Source organism: Taudactylus pleione, unplaced genomic scaffold (assembly GCF_031769625.1).
Source record: "Taudactylus pleione unplaced genomic scaffold, aTauple2 ptg000788l, whole genome shotgun sequence".
Classification (NCBI taxonomy): Eukaryota; Metazoa; Chordata; class Amphibia; order Anura; family Myobatrachidae; genus Taudactylus; species Taudactylus pleione.
Window position 1 is genome coordinate 6,395,470 of NW_028285190.1, and position 18,215 is coordinate 6,413,684.

General features: G+C 41.7%; 1 protein-coding gene across 1 annotated transcript in view; it reads right to left on the reverse strand.

The window, feature by feature from the left end:
• Window positions 1–10,643: 10,643 nt before the first annotated feature.
• Window positions 10,644–18,215, reverse strand: part of GSDME (gasdermin E) — a 171,118-nt gene continuing 163,546 nt past the window's right edge. The window contains exon 10 of the mRNA XM_088457800.1: window positions 10,644–12,270. Coding sequence (XP_088313926.1) covers window positions 12,034–12,270 — 237 coding nt within the window. The 3' untranslated portion in view covers window positions 10,644–12,033. The remainder of the gene's footprint in view (window positions 12,271–18,215) is intronic.

The window sequence follows — 18,215 nt, forward strand, 5'->3', positions numbered from 1 at the left end:
CTAATCGAACATCTGTCGAGCCAGTTAGTCCAGTAAATCAATAAATATTTGCTTAGTTCCAAAATACCCAATATTTCCAGACAGAGGTGAAATACATACATATACTGCTGCATTGTGATGGGGTGTCCATGTCATAGCTTCAGAGACTTCCCAGGCACTATCTAACTAGATATAATCGTAACATTGATTTAATCATTATTGGACCGTACTGAAAATAAGGAAGACCAAATGCCACGTATCCACTACCCGATTACATAGTGATTGCACGATTACGAGATCATAATCGGGCACACATCGGGGATGTAATGTTGGAAACGACCAGTGATGCGTGCTCCCGCAGGTCGTTTTCCAACATCAATCGCCCGAACATGCTGGTCAACCTGACAATAACGTCAGGTTGAGCATGTTAGGGGATGATTGATGTGTCTACACTGACCGACTGATCATTCAGTGTAGGCACAGCACCAGAATGTGAAACGACTGCACGATTACAATGTTGCAGTCGTTTCTGTGTCTGCTAGTGGATGTGCCCCATAAGTCTTTGGTAATACTTAAAGGTCTCACCTGATTAAAAAGAGATGCATCGTCTATCTGCCGGACTCAGAAGACACCGCCTGAAACCTGCTAGCATGTAAGTGATCACTGTACCGCCATGATTGATTTAACCTTCAAAACCTGTCGGCTTTTCATCCATTATCTGCTTTATGGTGCATGGCAACATTATGACTGTTGACAATATATACTGAACCCCTGTATATACTCATTTGCTTCACCTTGTAGGAAAAGCTAATTCATTTTAAACCTAATTATGATGAAGTATAAAACCTCACTAGATGTAATAAAACGTTGATGTGCGTTCCAAAGCAAATAGATGTTATAAACCACGGACAAGTGTAAGCACATTTTTGTTTGTTGTTTAAGTAGCAGTATTCTGGTTCTATTGCTATTACCAACATGTCTTTGCTAGCTCCAATCTAATTATAGAGCACTTGACCTTGTCACTGTCGGAAATCTCAGTATTTCAGTACTCAGACCATAAATTCACAAATTGAAAGCCATTATAAAATCTTGTTATACCACATATTGATGTCGCAGTTTAGCTTTGCTATATAACAGCTGAATTGTCAGATTAATATTAGAAAGTGGAGGAAAGTGCACAAAGATTACAAGCATTAAAAACATGAAAAAATAACTGCACGTGTATTTGAAGGACATTGGGCCTGGTTCAGAGGTGCTCGCTCTGAATCAGGGTGTTTTTTAAGTCACCTGAAATAGTGACTCCTAGATCCCTTTCCTCTTCAGTAGTTTCCAGTATAGTGCCATTAATACTATATTTAGTCTTTGGATTTTTGAGACCCAAGTGCATGATCTTGCATTTTTTGGCATTAAACTGTAGTTGCCACGTTCTTGACCATCCCTCTAGTCTACCTAGATCATCGATCATTTGTTTTACCCCTCCTGGTGTGTCTACCCTGTTGCATACCTTTGTGTCATCTGCAAAAAGGCATAGTTTCCCTTCAATACCATTTGCAATGTCACAAATAAAGATATTAAAAAGCACTGGTCCAAGTACAGAACCCTGAGGTACTCCACTGGTAACATTTCCCTCTTGAGGCTGCACTCCATTTACTACAACTCTGTTTCCTATCCTGCAGCCATGATCTTATCCACTCAACTATCTTTGAATCCAATCCCATGCTTTCCAGTTTATTTAACAGTCTGCGATGTGGAACAGTGTCAAAAGCCTTACTAAAGTCTAGATAAGCTACATCTATGCCCCCCCCCATATCTATTTCCTAAGTCACCCAGTCAGAAAAGTAAATAGGATTTGTTTGACATGATCTTCTCCCAGTAAATCCATGCTGTTTGGGAAACTGCAAATTGCTGGATTTGAGATAATCTACGACTCTATCTTTTAAGAGTGTTTCCATCAATGTCCCAACTACTGATGTAAGGCTCACTGGTCGGTAGTTGCTTGCCTCTTCCTTGCTTCCACTTTTGTGCAGTAGGATGTTTGCTCTTTTCCAGTCCTCTGGAATTACTGCAGTAGCTAGTGACTGGTTGAATAATTCTGTTAATGATGTTACCAGCACCCATTTAAGCTCTTTTAGTATCCTTGGATGTATCCCATCAGGCCCCATTGATTTATCCACTTTCAGTTTTGAGAGTTCTGTTAGGATCTTCTCCTCTGTAAATGTGTTTGTTCCTACCTCATTTTTCTGATTACACCTGCAAATTAACTGTGGCCCCCTTGCCCTCTTTCAGTAGTGAATACTGAACAAAAATAATTATGATGATCAGCTATTACATTGTCTCCCTCTTTCTGTCTTTAGTCTTTTTATTCCACCTTTTTGTTTTTCTCCTTTCGCTTATATACTTAAAAAAAAAAAAAGTTTTGCCCCCCTTACCGACTGTGCCATTTTCTCCTCAGCTTTTGCCTTTGCACATCTGATTACTTTCTTAGCCGCCTCCTGTTTTACAAGATACACCTCTTTTGTCTTCATTATTTTGCATCTGCTTTTATTTCCTAAAGGCCATCTTTTTTGCTTTCACAATACTTGCTACCTCTTTCCCAAATCACACCGGCTTCCTTCCATCCACCTCTCCATCTTTTCTTGCTGCCTTCACAATTCTCAGCATGCGCTCTATCCCTTAGAGCTGTGGCTCCAGGTAAACATCTTACTTGTGTCTCTACTTCAGCAGTGTTTCCCAGTTGTATTCCTCTAATAATGGAATATCCCAAGAGACGTGTAGTCCTTTTTGAAGATGTAATTTTCCTGCTTCTATTCCTTTTTCTATAGTCAGTGTAAGACCCCATATCTTCCTGTTCTGTATTGCCTATATTAGCTGTACCTTCCAGCCCTGCAAGAGCAGCATATGAGTTTTGCAGTGCCACAGCTTGTGGGAGGTGTCTGTGTCCCTCTGGAAATCTCTGCCTTTAAGAGTCCACAGTAGTCCAGGCAGTATGTCTTCTGGGGGCTCTGGCAGTGGTGGCCTCAGGAGGTATCCAGCTGATGTATAACCAGTGAGAGCGCACCAATGCCTTGTGGGGGAGAAGCAGGAGAGGTTAGATAAAGATGAAGGCCTTGAAGTTGAATGAGGCAAACAGACTAGGCTGAATCCACAGATTCAGTTAAACAGGATTTTAGAGAAATGATTGCTATATCTGAATAAGTTAAATTTAAGTTACAAAGGTAAAACTGGTTGGAGTTCGCACTGGACATATCAGGACGGGGGTTGATATAAGATTTGTTACCACCCAATTTAATCCCTATCGGTATGTAAATAGTGTGGTAAGAGATAGTATAATGAATCAACTAACTGACATTAATTCCACAAAGGAAACGTGAGTTACTTCTAAGAGTTGGTGGTGCACCCCAGAGTCGGAGAAAGTAGGTATGGAGAAAAGAGGACTCTTTTTGGGGGGCACTCAATATTTATATACTAAAGTATTTAAAATGTAACTTTTAATAGTAATAGAGTAAAATAAGTTTACACACAAACAAGGGGTATTGAAGACAACATATAAACATAGACATTAATAATGGTTGCCCCCAAAAAAGGGGAAAATATGATCTGGATGAAGGCGAATATTTTAAGATAATGAATCCCTTCAAAATTTGGATTGATACAGATATAGAAATCCCTTAATAAATTGGATTAATCCAGATATAGAGGGAATACTAAATACTAAAATTCAGTATACAGCATGGCAGCAAGTACGTAAATCAATATAATCGGTATCCAGTTCAAAACAGTGCTCCTCAACACGGCTGATATACTTAGAGGTACAGATTATCGCTGCTTCACAGAGGAAATGTTAATCGGAAAAAAACTATTCAACAAGAAATTCCTCTCAATAATATGTATCCAGTTGTGAAAGGATGAATGTCACAAACATAAATACCAAATGAATATTAGTTCATAGCACTCATTAAATTTCAATTGACACTGTATTTGAGTGAACATAGATGCTTCTTAAACCGTAAGCGGCCTGTATGACTCCCATACGTAGAATCGTCTGCATTATGTACAATTTTAGAAAGATGTCAAACATTGTCACCTAAAATAAACGACAAGTTAGATAATATCCTGTCAAAACGAATATAATTTCATGACCAAAAATATTCGTTGAGGTGACAGATGGAGTATGAAAGAAATATAATAATAGGGACCTAGGGTCTGTCTCCCCCACTTCTGCTGTCACCGTGTCTTGTCAATATCCTGGTCTTTCTCCAGGAAATTCTCAAACTTAATATGTTAATCAGAACTGTGGTGGCGTCTGCTCCATTCACCGGGTGTGGTAATCCTGGCGAAACAAGTGTTACAGATAACCACATATTCCACAACAGTAGCACCTGAAGGCAGCTTTGTTATATGTCGTCTCTATTGACCATTCACGTTCTATAATATGTATGCTCCTAATGTGTACAATAAGTAGCGCTTCCAACAGATTTGTTGTAAAACTATTACCCTTTGTCTTTTCATAGGTGGTGATTCTAATTTCCTCATCTTATATGGATATGAATACTACTTGCACCTCTAGAGGTTCTATTCACCAAGTAGGAATTCCTTTGTTTGCTAAACAGCTCCTTGTAAAGGATGTGTGAGGGACCCGACTGACTGAGCATTTACCTGTCTCTCTGATGTCCATGGCATTCTGTCTAGAATTACTTGAGTCTTGGATGCCAGCATCATAGGCGCAGAAATGTACCCATTGCTTTGTCGGATCACGCTTTAGTTTGCATGTCTTTAGCTGCTGATGGTTAGGGGCCCGTATAGACAATGAAGGTACCCTTTCCATTTATCATTATTACTCCTTGAAAATTTGCAGTTAAGTCAAGTCTAATTGGCAAGAGTTTAAACATGATAATATGCACTATGCCAGAATAGAATAATAGAGGGTCTTCCTGCTCAGTCTTCTAAATCAGTTATTAGAGGTAATATCACCTCTTACATTGTAAGAGAGACTTTTTGTGGACATATATCGGCCCAGCAAACCCTAACAGACTCAAACCATTTCCCATGCAAAGTAATAACTTAGCATATTATATAGCTAAACAACATTTTGAAGAGCTCTTAAGCATGTTGTGTGACCGATATTCCTTTCAAATAGAATATAGGTTCCACCAATTGGGAATTGAACTAGGAGTTTGCTTTTTAATATTCTAAATGGCTCTCGTCCCATTGCACTAATTACATCTGTGAGATGACCTGACAATACCTTTACCACTACCAGCGCTCAAACTACTGAAGTGCTCTGTTCCTTCTATGATCTACTCCCAGTCTCCAATAGATTAGACAAAGGCAGCCTCATTTTGGATTGGTTTATGGATTACCCAGGCTGTACCCTTCTCTTGCTAAAACTCTACATGCCCCAATTTCTAGTGCAGAAGTTAAACAGGCCATCCAATGTTTCACAACCACAAAAGCCCCCAGACATGATAGAATGTGACACGCTTACGGGAGTATTTATATGCTAGAGAAATGATTGACCCCTCAATATTTTAATTCAGATCTACATAAGAGTTTTACTTAAACCTGGTAGAGATTTAGGGGTCTATTTACTAAGCAGTGTTAGGAGACAGAGTGAAAAGTGATGTCTGTGATAAGGTGCCAGCCAATCAGCTCCCAACTGTCATCTCACAGGCTGTTTGAAAAATGGCAGTTGGGAGCTGATTGGTTGGCACCTTATCACAGACTTATCACTTTTCACTCTTTCCTAACACTGTTTAGTAAATAGACCCCTTGGTATTACCGGATTCTATAGCCCTAGTTCACTCGTCAATGTTGATTACAAATCACTTGCCAAAATCCTAGTGGGCAGTCTTAAGCTACGTTTACCCCATATCATACATAGAGGTCAGACCGTTTTTTATCTGGCGACACCATCCTTTGGCAATATAAGATGGGTATTGTCTGCAGCTCAGTGGTTGGAGTCACCGGACATTCCAATACACAGCTGATTATAGCCTTACACACGGAGAGGGCTTCCAACCTGGTCTCCTGGGATCATCTATTTCACAGGTTCTTAAACTCTATGCTCAGGACCTCAAACAGTGCATGTTTTCCAGGTCTCACAGAATCACAAATTAAATAATCAGCTGTGGATCTTTTAAAATGTGTCAGTGAGTAATGAGTACACCTGTGCACCTGCTGGGTGACCTGAAAAATGTGAATGTGTGGGGTCCAGGGGACTGAGTTTGAGAACCACTGATCTATTTGAAACTTTGTGCCGATTTGTATTTTCGGATGACTTTATAGCCCTCCCCCATGTTAGTGGTAATGGTTATCTGGTCCTTTCTTTGTTCAGAGAGGCACCCGGCAGGGACTACAACTATCCCCAGTACTATTTGCAATAGCCACTGAACCACTAGCAGTAGCCCTATGTGCTGGTATGGATTTTCGTGGCATTGTGGTTGGCTCGGTCAAAAATAAATCAGCCCTCTTGTTAGTGAATAGCATTGTCATTAGCAAAAAGTATTTCTCATTCTTTGCTTCTGGTTATTTCTAGGTTTTGGATACTTATGTCTCCTCTAAAAATTTTACGGATATAGATCCTCCCCCTGCCAAATTCCCTGAACTTTTATAGGGCTAATTTTTTTTTCTTTGTTAGAAAATTGGAAGCTTTTACTGCTTTCTTTCTTGGGGCAATCGGCTGTTCTCAAGAGTAGTACTTTTCCTAAATCTAGGCATCCACTATACAATTTTCTGTCAGATATCTGTCCAATCTGGCTGGTTGGAATGAAAACCTGGTAATGTATGAAAGCAAATGACAATCAGCAATTTGCTCCCAAATGCTGGAAAATGGACGAAAACTGTTATTTGTTAAATGTTTGATCTAAACAATTTGTTTTCTGGCATTTAGGAGCAACTTGCTGATCGTCAGTTACTCCCATACCTTACCAGATTTTCATTCCAACCAATCAACTAGTTGGATGGTTGGACAGAAAATCTTTAGGTGTGTACCCAGCTTAAGCTCTCTTATGGGGTTGGGATGCCAGCTGTCAAAATACACAGTGGCTCGGTATCCCGAAAGGAGTACGTAACTATGCTAAATCTCCCCCCCCACCCCCCCCCCCCCCCTTTGTGCCTAAACCTAACACTCCCCCCTAGTGCCTATCCCTAATCTCATTGGCTAAATTACAGCTGCAGTGGAAACATGGCGGGTTAGCTGTCTCTCACCTTTGTGACTTCTCACAAGCTATCTTTTCCAATATATCTCAGAATGACTTCTGTCCTGTTTCTCATGCACTAATATCAACGTGGAAGAAGCTTCAGTTTCCCCACCATATCTTGGTACATTATTACATACTCGCAGATGTTCTATACCTCTGCCACTTTTGTCTAATATTTTCAGAGACACCTATTTATTATGGTTAGCGATCAAGAAAAATAAATTCTAGATGTCCTACGTCCTCTAAGTATGTTACATTTTGTGGCAATAACTACTTTCTCCCAGCTCTGGAAAAAGCCATGTTTCTAGATTGGAAGAGCAAAGCGCTGATGGCTGGCAGGGATGTGTTTGATCCTGGGGGACACCTTCCATCCTTTCAACCATTAACAAGTTTTGGTTTCACAATAAAGGATTCTATGGGGCATATTCAATTGGGTGTGTGAATTGCAAAAAGAAAATGCACCTGCGAGGTTTTTCCTGCAGGTGTGGGTTTTTTTGGCAATTCAATTAGGAGCAGGGTTTTTGGTTTTTTTTTGGGAGAGTCAGGAGCTTTTTTTTTGCACACACCTCCAGAGCAAGCGTGATTTTTCCTAAAATTTTTATTTTTAGGAAAAATCAGTGGGACTTGCTCTGGGACCCCGGCATCACCCTCCCCTTAGGACTAATTAAGCAATTGGAAGTTTTTAATTAGCTTAATTAGTCCATAATTACTTACCTTCTGCAGCGGTCTTCATCCAGCGTCGGGAGACGGCTCTTCTGCAGCAGGGTGAGTGTGTCAGTGTGTGTGGTGTATGTAAGTGTGTATGAGGCCCCCGGACAGGTGAGTGGAATTTTTTTATTTATTTTTTTAAGCGGTGCTGGGTTTTCAGAGCTGAAAACCCTGCGACCACTATTTTTTTAATTGAATACCGCAGGTATCAGGAGTGCACATACCCGCGGTATTCCTCAATTGGGCGCAAGGTTTTTTTCCCCTCTAAACCTCACGCCCAATTGAATATGCCCCTATATGTATCTACTCCAATAATTTAATCTAATGATGAGGATGATGTCCTAATGTCTTTGCTGTCTTTTGTAGATACAGATTCAGTACGGATCATAATAGCGAATATGCACGCAGTCTCACTGCGAAGATATGGTAATGCCTGCGTTTCGACGACCACCCCCCAAATGGTACTTCCTGTCAATCACTCTGCGATGGGCCTCTGTAGTCATTGCGATCGTGGTGGTTGGTTCACGCATATGCAGATTGCAACAATCGCCGATCGCGAGAGTAAACTCAGTTGCTAAATCAGGCCCCAAGTCTTTATATTGGGATTTGGTTCATCCGAATAGGCTTTGTGGTGACATGAACTCCCATTAGGCTGTGGACTTTCTCGCTCTTTTTCCTTACACTGTCATAAGATTACAGATGGATTTAACACTGAAATATCTCCCATCTGCTTGTTTACAAGAAGTGCAGATATGTACAATGCATAGGGTGTATATAATAAATAGGGCGTATATATATGCAAGGCCAGGAAATGCATGCGCTTCAGAAAGCCGTTTTTTCATAGTTCATGGGACTGCTCCAAAACCGGACGTTAGTGGCATACATTCATATACTTCCCCAATGCCATCTTTCCCCTCCATTTACATATGGACCCACTGTGCCAATTTCACGAAGTGGCATGCCCTCTCCGCCCACAAAAATCTAATCCCATTTCTTAATGCTGTTGTTAAGATAGCAAAACAAAAATTCCTCCTTAACTGGACAGCGTGATCCTCTCAATCTTTTAGAGACGGTCATATTGATGCTGTTAAAACTTAAAGGAGTCAACTACTTTTATAAGAAACTGGGGCCATAGCTAGAGTCCCTAGACCAGGGGTCTTCAACCTTGGCCCTCCACCTGCTGTGGAACTACACATCCCAGCATGCACTGCCATAGTTTTAGCATGCTGTTATATAAAAAAGGTGGCAGTGCATGCTGGGATGTGTAGTTGCACAGCAGCTGGAGGGCCAAGGTTGAATACCCCTGCCCTAGACCCTACCATGCAACAAATTATGTGTATCGACTGGTACTTATACCGCAGGATGAGATGAGTGCATACACTTTTTGACTGAAACGCCTTTGTGTCAATAAGACATTCTATTTCTGAAACTGTACTTTTTGTTGAGACAGGAGCGGTCATTGTAAGTCATTACATTATCTGCATTTCCGCTTTGTTTCCTAACTCTGGTTTGTTTGGAAAACTCCAATACAGAGTTCTAATCTTTGTCATTAGAGTCCATGTTTTAAGGATATCCATCCTCGAGCATAGGTGTCTTAATCCGTGCCTCAGTTAATTTGATTTTATGTATCTGGACTCAATCATGGATATCCCTAAAACCTGGACTGCAATGGTGGAGTTTGGGAACCTCTGCCCTATTAAACAGATATTCAACAAATAAAAAAAAAACACACGGATATTGGAGTGGATCCAGCGGATCGGAGGCAGGGGGCAACAGACAATCAAGTGCGGAATTCAAACACTGGAAGATGGACAAAGGAGCAGGTATCTGAGCTACACCAGCTGGCCATAGATCCTAATCCCGTTGGAGAGATTTAAGGATGCATTTGTTAAGTCCAAGAGCTGGCGGTAATACTGAACCAGCAACATTTAAACATTACATGAAAATTTTTTTAAATGACCAATACTGCTTTACTTACCGTTTCTGTACTTCATTCTCTCTTGTTGCTGCAGTATTACTACAGTATGTGTATTTCTCACCCATTAGTCAATGTTGCCTATTTCTCAGTCTGGTGCTGATTCTGCAGCCCGCACAATCTCTGTACCACATGGCTGAATTGGTCACATGACATGTTGATGACACTGTGACCTTAGAATGTTATAAAATGAAGGAGATTCAGGGCCATAAAGGAATGCAGTGACTCCTTCTGAATGAAGTTATTAAACATTTATCGGTTGTGTTCCTGGTCCAACACTGTAGCTTACGCTCATTACTGTTCTCCGTACAAGAAGACGCATGAGTGGCCATGTTGCAGAAGGCAAATGGCTGCACATCGTACCAGGAACAGTGAGCTTCACCCCTAAGACTCCTGTCTGTAACATTTCACAAGCTGCGCAAATGTCCTGGCAGTTATACGAGCAACCTTGGGAAGCTATTCCTGTGTATACACTATCCAACTTATAAAGTATCATAGCTTGTAATGAAGGAATTCATCTAATGCAATCATCACCACTATGCTAAACACACAGCACTGTACTGACTAATGTAAATGTAAAATAGCAATGTCAAGGTCACCTTTCCTGAGCACTCCATAACATACAATACTACTGAACATAACAGCATTATATACCAGTTTATAAAGTATGGAACGTTTCTCTGAACACTTCATCTGCCATCAGATTACTTTATTCTGGGGAAGAAAACGTCACGAGATGAAGCTGCAGGTTTGATCTGCACCAACACAGGTTATTTCTGCTTCCGGAGAGGCAGTAAGAAGATGACGCGGATACACCAAGAAATATCGTAGACAATTTACTACAAACATTCATAAAAGTAGTATGAAGGAAATGAATACAACCACATACAGCAGGAATCTTTTCCATGAAATACAAATTATTTGACACTTTTTTTTTTAAATAAATGTCTGCCTCATCCAGCTGAAAGCTCTTAGTAAATAATATATGGGATAACAGGCCCCCTACTATATATTACAGCATTACCAGTCACTAGGCAGGTCTGCAATCATAATGCTTTTATAGAGGTCATATAAACTTGGGGATGCTTCTAATGGCCATTATAATTTAAGTAGGAAATGTACTAGTCCATATAATACAAATTCCTACTATATTATACATTTTCCTAATGTACACGGGCGGGAGGACATCAGGATTTAGCCAATAATAAGCTATGACATCGGGGGCACAGATCTGGGGACTGAAAGAGACGTCTAGATCCGCCCCTGATTTATAAAGGTATAATATATAGGAGTTTAACACATGACGTGTAATATATCACTATGATTAGAAAAGTAACGAGAAAAACATCACTCCACAGCCTCCCTGATATTCACAGCATACTGTAGCAGTAGAAACAAAGGGTGGACTGTTTGCATATATAATGATATTGCAAAAAAAAACAAATGTTTTCAACATTGTCCTGTCTTCAGTGATCCAGCAATACATCAATTTGAGAAACTGATTTTGCAAAAATAAAACAAAAAAATCTTTCTCCTTTCAGTTTAAAGGCGCTTTAGTTTTAAGTGGTGCATGTTCTAAAAGGCCTCAGGTTAGGCTTTTGCTGTAAATGTTCTACCGTCTGGCTATTGTTTAAAACTATAACATAGAAACTGTTACATGGAAACAAAATGAAATGTCTTGGACCAGAGGTTCCCACACGCGGTCCTCAAGGCTCCCCAACAGTTCAGGTTTTAGGTTTGGTTGAGAACAGGGGGTTAAATCAAATTGACTGAGATACAAATGAAGTCACCTGTGCACAACCATGGATATCTCTAAAACCTGAACGGTTGTGGAGCCTTGAGGACCGCGTCTAGGAACCTCTGTCCTGGACTGATCATTGCAGTCACCACAAAACAGCAAAACAAAGCAATTGGTGTTACTGCTCATTGCAGGAATTGTATGTATGAAAAATGTCTACTATATACAGCAGTGCCATAGCTTTCATACAATCTACTACATTGCTTTTATTCGAAGTTATAAAAATGAAGCTTAAAAATCTATTATTAATTTAAAAGAAAAAATGTTGACTTGTGTTTTTGTTACATTTAGTCATTTACGTGTGCAATACATCAGGCAGCTCACTGTATGTGCCTGTTGCTATGGTGGGACCCAGGAGGGAAGTCCAGCATAATTCAGGTCTTATTGTGTTTCTCCAATGAATGAAATCCTGATATGGAAATGTAAAGAATTAGTGGGAGAAAGCCGGGATCCTTGGCAGTTACTGCACTGATGTTTTCTCCATTCACGTCCATCCTTACGTTACATAAAGAGAACAACCTCTGTACAATGTGAAATGTGCCCTGGTCGATGAGATCAGACAGCAGCGGCTCTGCCCTTGAACAAAGTCCTTCATCCCATGTGATGTTTGGCTAATTAAAGAGAGAACACAGGAATACAGTTAATCCCAGAGGCTGGGAGGTTATGATTTATAGTTTTAAACAAGTTTCAGGTCTAGAAGGCTCTAGCAAGGCATAGCTAGCGGCCAGAATGTACCACTTCTCTTACATAAATGACTAGATGCACTATTACAGATCTGATTAAACGTTTCACATTTATATTATTTCTCTATACGGTGCGCTACTTTGAGAACTGAAAAATAAAAATCTCAGTAAAGATCACGAGTCCGCAGAAGGGTTACAAATTCTAACACTATAAATATGCTTAAATTACAGTAAGTGGGAACTACTGTAAATGTGTATACAAAATATACATATATATTTATTTACACACACCACTAACAATATATGGACTAATATTTGCACATGATATATATATATATATATATATTTATTAGGGATGTGCAGGCTCGGTTCTATTCGGGTTTTTTTCCCGAATCTTATTGGGTTTCAGCTGTCACGAGTTTTGGATAGCCAATAAGATTCAGTAAAAAAAAAACGAACGGAACCGAGTAGAACCGAGCCTGCACATCCCTAATATATATACACACACTCACACAATATATATATATATATATATATATATATATATAAGCACACATACATATACACACACAGGTTACATGTTCAATAAATGTTTCCCCACATGATTTGTGGTCAAATTATAGTACATAGCATTTGTAATATAATAAGGCACAGGAGATACCATGTCAGCAACTTCTATTAATCTAATTTTTCTATAAAATGACAATTTTTCTTCTCGTATCTAATTAAGTCCCTCACCCTCAATTTGCCGTCCTCCTGAAAAGAGGACAATCATCTTTGTTTTATCTGAGCATAGTAAAGCCTACAAAACCTGACTTCATTGTCTAGCTGAAAGGACAGGGGTCATTGGGCCTTAAGCTGGGTACACACTGACAGATATATTGATCGGCCAATATATCTGGTGCCCGTCGGCTAGTGTGTACCAGCAATATGTCTGTAAACGATATTGCGTCGGCTGTGCCGCACAGCCAATGGACAGATATATCTGCCGACGTACTGTATCTGTCCATCTGCAAGTGTGTACAGTACACATGCAGCGGCAGCCGCAGGGAGGGGGGGAGGACCAGCCGATCTGATAGGTGTGTGCCCACCTTTAGGTATGGTTGTGGGGTACTAAGAAGACAAAGGCAGTATTGCTAATATGAAAAGTTACTTGGCTGTGAAAAAGAAATACATAAAACATAATACATAGAAAAAACAAAAGGTTTGTCTGATATACAAACAGTTATTGTCTACAATATACATACAATGCAACAAAACTAGGTTAGGGCAAGGGGCGGAATAAGGTATTGCTGGGCCCCATGAAAAATTTTGGGCAAATTCATAGGCATATTTATAATGGGTGCAGGGTGCACAGGGGGGCCCCGCACCGCACACCCTGCACCCAAAGAATGGCAGGTGGGTGCCTCCCACTCCTTGGCACCATCTTCCCAATGATATCTTTGGGAAGATGGCACCATATAATGGCTGCAGAGACTCAGGCATTGTGCCAGAGCCTTTACTGTCTAGTGTGCATGCGCCATCTTCCCAAATATCACTGAGAAGATGATGTCACAGAGTAGGAGGAGGAGGAGGAGAGACACCACTGGCAATTTTAGCACCCCTCATATTTGTGTATGTTGTAATGGTGGCGGCACTCTGGGTGCCAGATGTTCAACATTACAAGCCAAAACAATTGTCCAGAGACAAAAACGTATTTTAGCACAAGGCTAGGCAACCTGTGGCACGCCAGCTGCTGTGGAACTACAGTACAAGTCTCAGCATGCCCTGCCGCACTTTTGCTGTTGGGGCAAGCTAAATCTGTGGCAGGGCATGCTGGGATGTGTAGCTCCAGAACAGCTGCAGTGCCGGAGGTTGCCTATCCCTGGTATTGCACAAAATGTTATGATACTTGCATATTCTATCATTCTGAAGTGCATTAAAGGGGGAGACATATTTGGTTCCGGATTAATAAAAAGTGTCTGCCCAAATCTGCTTTTCAGTAATGGAAAAATGTCAAAATGTTTAGCTCATTTAAACATGAGGGAAAAAATAGTTTTGTCAGATTCAACCAGATAATAAAACATAAAAAAACCAGTGCGTCCACAAAGGCTGCGGACGGGTCTCTGGACCTGGACCCATACCTGGGGACCTTGTAGTTGTGACATGAGATCTATTTTTGGTAGACCCCACTTATTTACCAGGAGCTGAAACACTCCCGGATGGAGAGACCTCTCTCTATTGTGGATGTCCTGGTGACTTAGGAAGTCTGCTTCCCAATTGCGTACTCCCGGTATGAATATTGCAGAGATGGCCGGAAGATGACGTTCTGCCCGAATCAGAACCTTTGTCACTTCTTTTATGTCTGCATAACTTCTTGTGCCTCCCTGATGGTTGAGATAGGCCACTGTGGTCGCGTTGTTGGACTAGATCTGGACCAGTTTGCCCTGGAGCAGGTCCTGTGCCATGATAAGTGCTTTGTACACTGCTCAAGGTTCCAGAATGTTTGTTGGCAGATGACTTTCCAGATTTGTCCATCTTCCCCGAAAGGTGTGATGACCTCTCACTGCCCCCCATCTACGAAGACTGGCGTCCGTAGTGAGAAGCACCCAATTTGAAATCCAAAATGGGTGCCCTTTGTTCAGATGGTCCTTTTTCAGCCACCACAGGAGGGAGTGACGAACCTCTGGAGTGAGAAGGATCCTCTGGGACGGATGATACTGTCTATTCCACCTGGAGAGAATCAATCTTTGCAGAGGCCTGGAATGGAACTGAGCTCCCAGATGTACCATCTGCTGTGTTGGAGAAAGCGATGATCCAACCGTGCTTTTGTAGGCAGGCTATGGTCAGTTGAAGATGATTTTGTAAAACAATCGGAGTCTGCGCCAATATCAGAAGATCTTCCAAATATGGTAGTATTCTGACTCCCTGACACCTGAGATAGGCCGTCGTTACCGCCATTATTTTTGTAAATACCCAGGGAGCCGTAGATAGGCCAAAGGGTAGTGCCTCAAATTGGTAATGTGCTGAAGGACAGCAAACCGTAAAAATTGTTGGTGTGATGACATGATAGGAACATGCAGATATGCATCCTGAATGTCCAGGGAAACCATATAATTACCTGGCTCCATTGCAAAATAATTGACCGGAGAGTTTCCATATGAAACTTGGGTACATGGATAAACCTGTTGAGGGTTTTTAGATTTAGAATACAGCCCCTTCGGTTTCTGAACAAAGAATAAATTGGAATTACCACCCCTTCCTTTTTGCGACAAAGGAACCGGGATTATTACCCCAGCCTGCAGCAGGGAGTGAATGGCTTCCTGAAGGACCAAGGCCTTGGCCGCATCTGATGGAGGATCTGTGCAAAAAACTTCTGGTGAGGATGCTTCCTGAAAATGAGAGACCACTTTTTGGACCCAGGCATCTGTTGTTGTCGGACGCCAGGAATCCGCAAACTGAAGTCGGCCTCCCACCCTGGGATCCCCCAGGAGGTGGCCCGCGCCATTAGGCTGAGGATTTATCATCCGGTTTAGAAGCTGGACGTCTTGTTGCTGGCCCAGACCTCTTAGTCTGTCGCTTTGTTGTCTTGCGAAAACTAGACGGCTTAGAGGAAGACTGTTCCCTTGAGGACGGAAAGATCAAAAAGAAACCTGCCTAGACTTTATTGTAGATGGCAGACCTGCTGATTTTGAAGCCGCCAGAGTAGCTATTATTTTATCTAACTCTGCTCCAAAAAGTACCTTTCCATAGAAAGGTAAGACATCCAGAGCCTTCTTTGAACCTGTATCAGCGTTCCAGGATCTTAACCAAAGAGCCCTGCGTGCCACTATTGAAGCTGCAGATGCCTTAGAAGCTAGAATTGCAGCATCTCCAGCAGCTCCTCATATATGAGAGATATATATCATCTGTTCTCTTGTAGCATCAGGTAGAGATTCTTCCATTGCCCCCATCCATTCTTCAACAGCTTTGGCTACCCAGGCTCCAGCCATAGCTGGACAACAGCTCCAGATGATGAAAATATTGCCATGAGACATGCTTACATTTTTCTATCTGTGGATTCCTTCAGAGAAGATGCTGACGGAATAGGCAATGTAGCATTTCTGATTAAGTGGGTCACACATGGGCATCAACAGTAGGGTGTACCCCCCACTTAGTACATATAGAAGCTGGGAAAGGATACGATGTTATTCTTTTATTCATATAAAACCGCTTGTCAGGGTTACCCCATGCATCTTCCATAAGCTCAGTGATCTGTTCAGATATAGGAAACTCCGTTTTGACCACCTTCCAGTGGTGTTTAAATACTGGAGCTTTCTTACTAGGAGCTGGTTCATCATCCTGAATATCTAGGATTGATTTAACTGCCCTCACCAAAGAAGGAACATCCACCGTGGACGGATGGTCCTCCTTCCCAGAACTAGACCCAGGAGAGGAATCCTGCGCATCATCTGATTCCTCTGATGATGCGTCTCAATCCATATGGTGAGCAGCCTGATGGCTTGCGCTTAGGTGCCTTAGTAAACCGGTCTGCTTTCAACATTCGATTGTGCCATACTCTGACTAGAATGGCCATAAACATCCTTCCAGGAAGGATGCATACGAGGTGCAAGCATGGCATGCTGTGGACTCCCCATCCAAGGAGGCAGTGTGGGAGCAGCCTTACAATCCACAAACTGTTTCATTACATGGGACAAAGGGGATACCCAAGATGGCTCTTGTCCAGGGACAGGTAAACTGGACAACACACAAACCGTCCTTTACGTCTTGAGGGGACAAACAGGCCCTACAGGCTTTACATGAAACCAGCACAGGAGCCTCCACCTCCTGTTTATCTTTTGACATATTCAAAATAAAGGCAAGAAATGCAATGTTACGTGACAGCCTTCATAAAATCTTAATGAATGTGAAGTACTCAAGGAAAAACCGCCACCCCAAAGGGATTGAGAGAAAAAAAACAGTGATAGTTCTAATTTACAGACAGAAATAAAAGACAGTGTCAATACAGCAGCTAGCAAACAGTTACATACAATGCATATATAATATAATTACAATCTACTCTAAATCAACTACACGTGTGATGTCAGTAGGGCTGCCCACAAACGGCAGGGAATGCTTCCGTTTGTGCAGCCACCCCCCCGACCCGCCTACAAAACGGGGCGAGCTGTCGATCAACATTGACAGCCGCCCCGTCTTGTAGCGAGCCCCAGAGCGAGTGATTTCTCACTCGCTCCGGGGCTCGTGTGCGCAATGGCCGACCATCGACCCGCTTGTGAGCGCTATGCGGGTCAGAATCAGGCCCTATATACCTTAACCAAGAGAGAGGTACACAGGGAGACTGACCCAAACCCTCCTGAAAGCAACGGCTACAGCATCGCGCTGATAGTGGACCGTGATGCGTCTCATATACACGTTGAGGGAAGGCCTACCTCCCATAAGCTGCATCAACCAGCCACAGGCCTTTAGTTGTTCCCAGACTGCAACCGGACACCAGGTTAGGTGATTCCTCGCTTCAGATCTAGGTTACAGAGTTTCAGCAACAAAACACTGTTGTCCTGGGGGAAAATGCAGCTTTATGAAGGCTTGGCTTGTTTTATAAACATCTCATTCATTATTGTGCTGTGATAAAGTAACACTGGGGCTTAAATGCTTATTAAAATTAGATACTTTGTTAATTGGTATATATTTTTTGTGAATGGGCTTTCCGAGTGACTTTGTATAATGTCCAAGAGCATAAGCATGCAGACTTGTGCTGTACAGCCAGGTCCTCCTCCTGCGTACTCATTCTATATCTGATTGTACTATTAATGTCTTTTCATTAGAATCTAGCAAACGCTGGTTAACTAATTAATGATTTACTTCTTTTAAGAGGCATCGGTTTCACTGGGAATAAC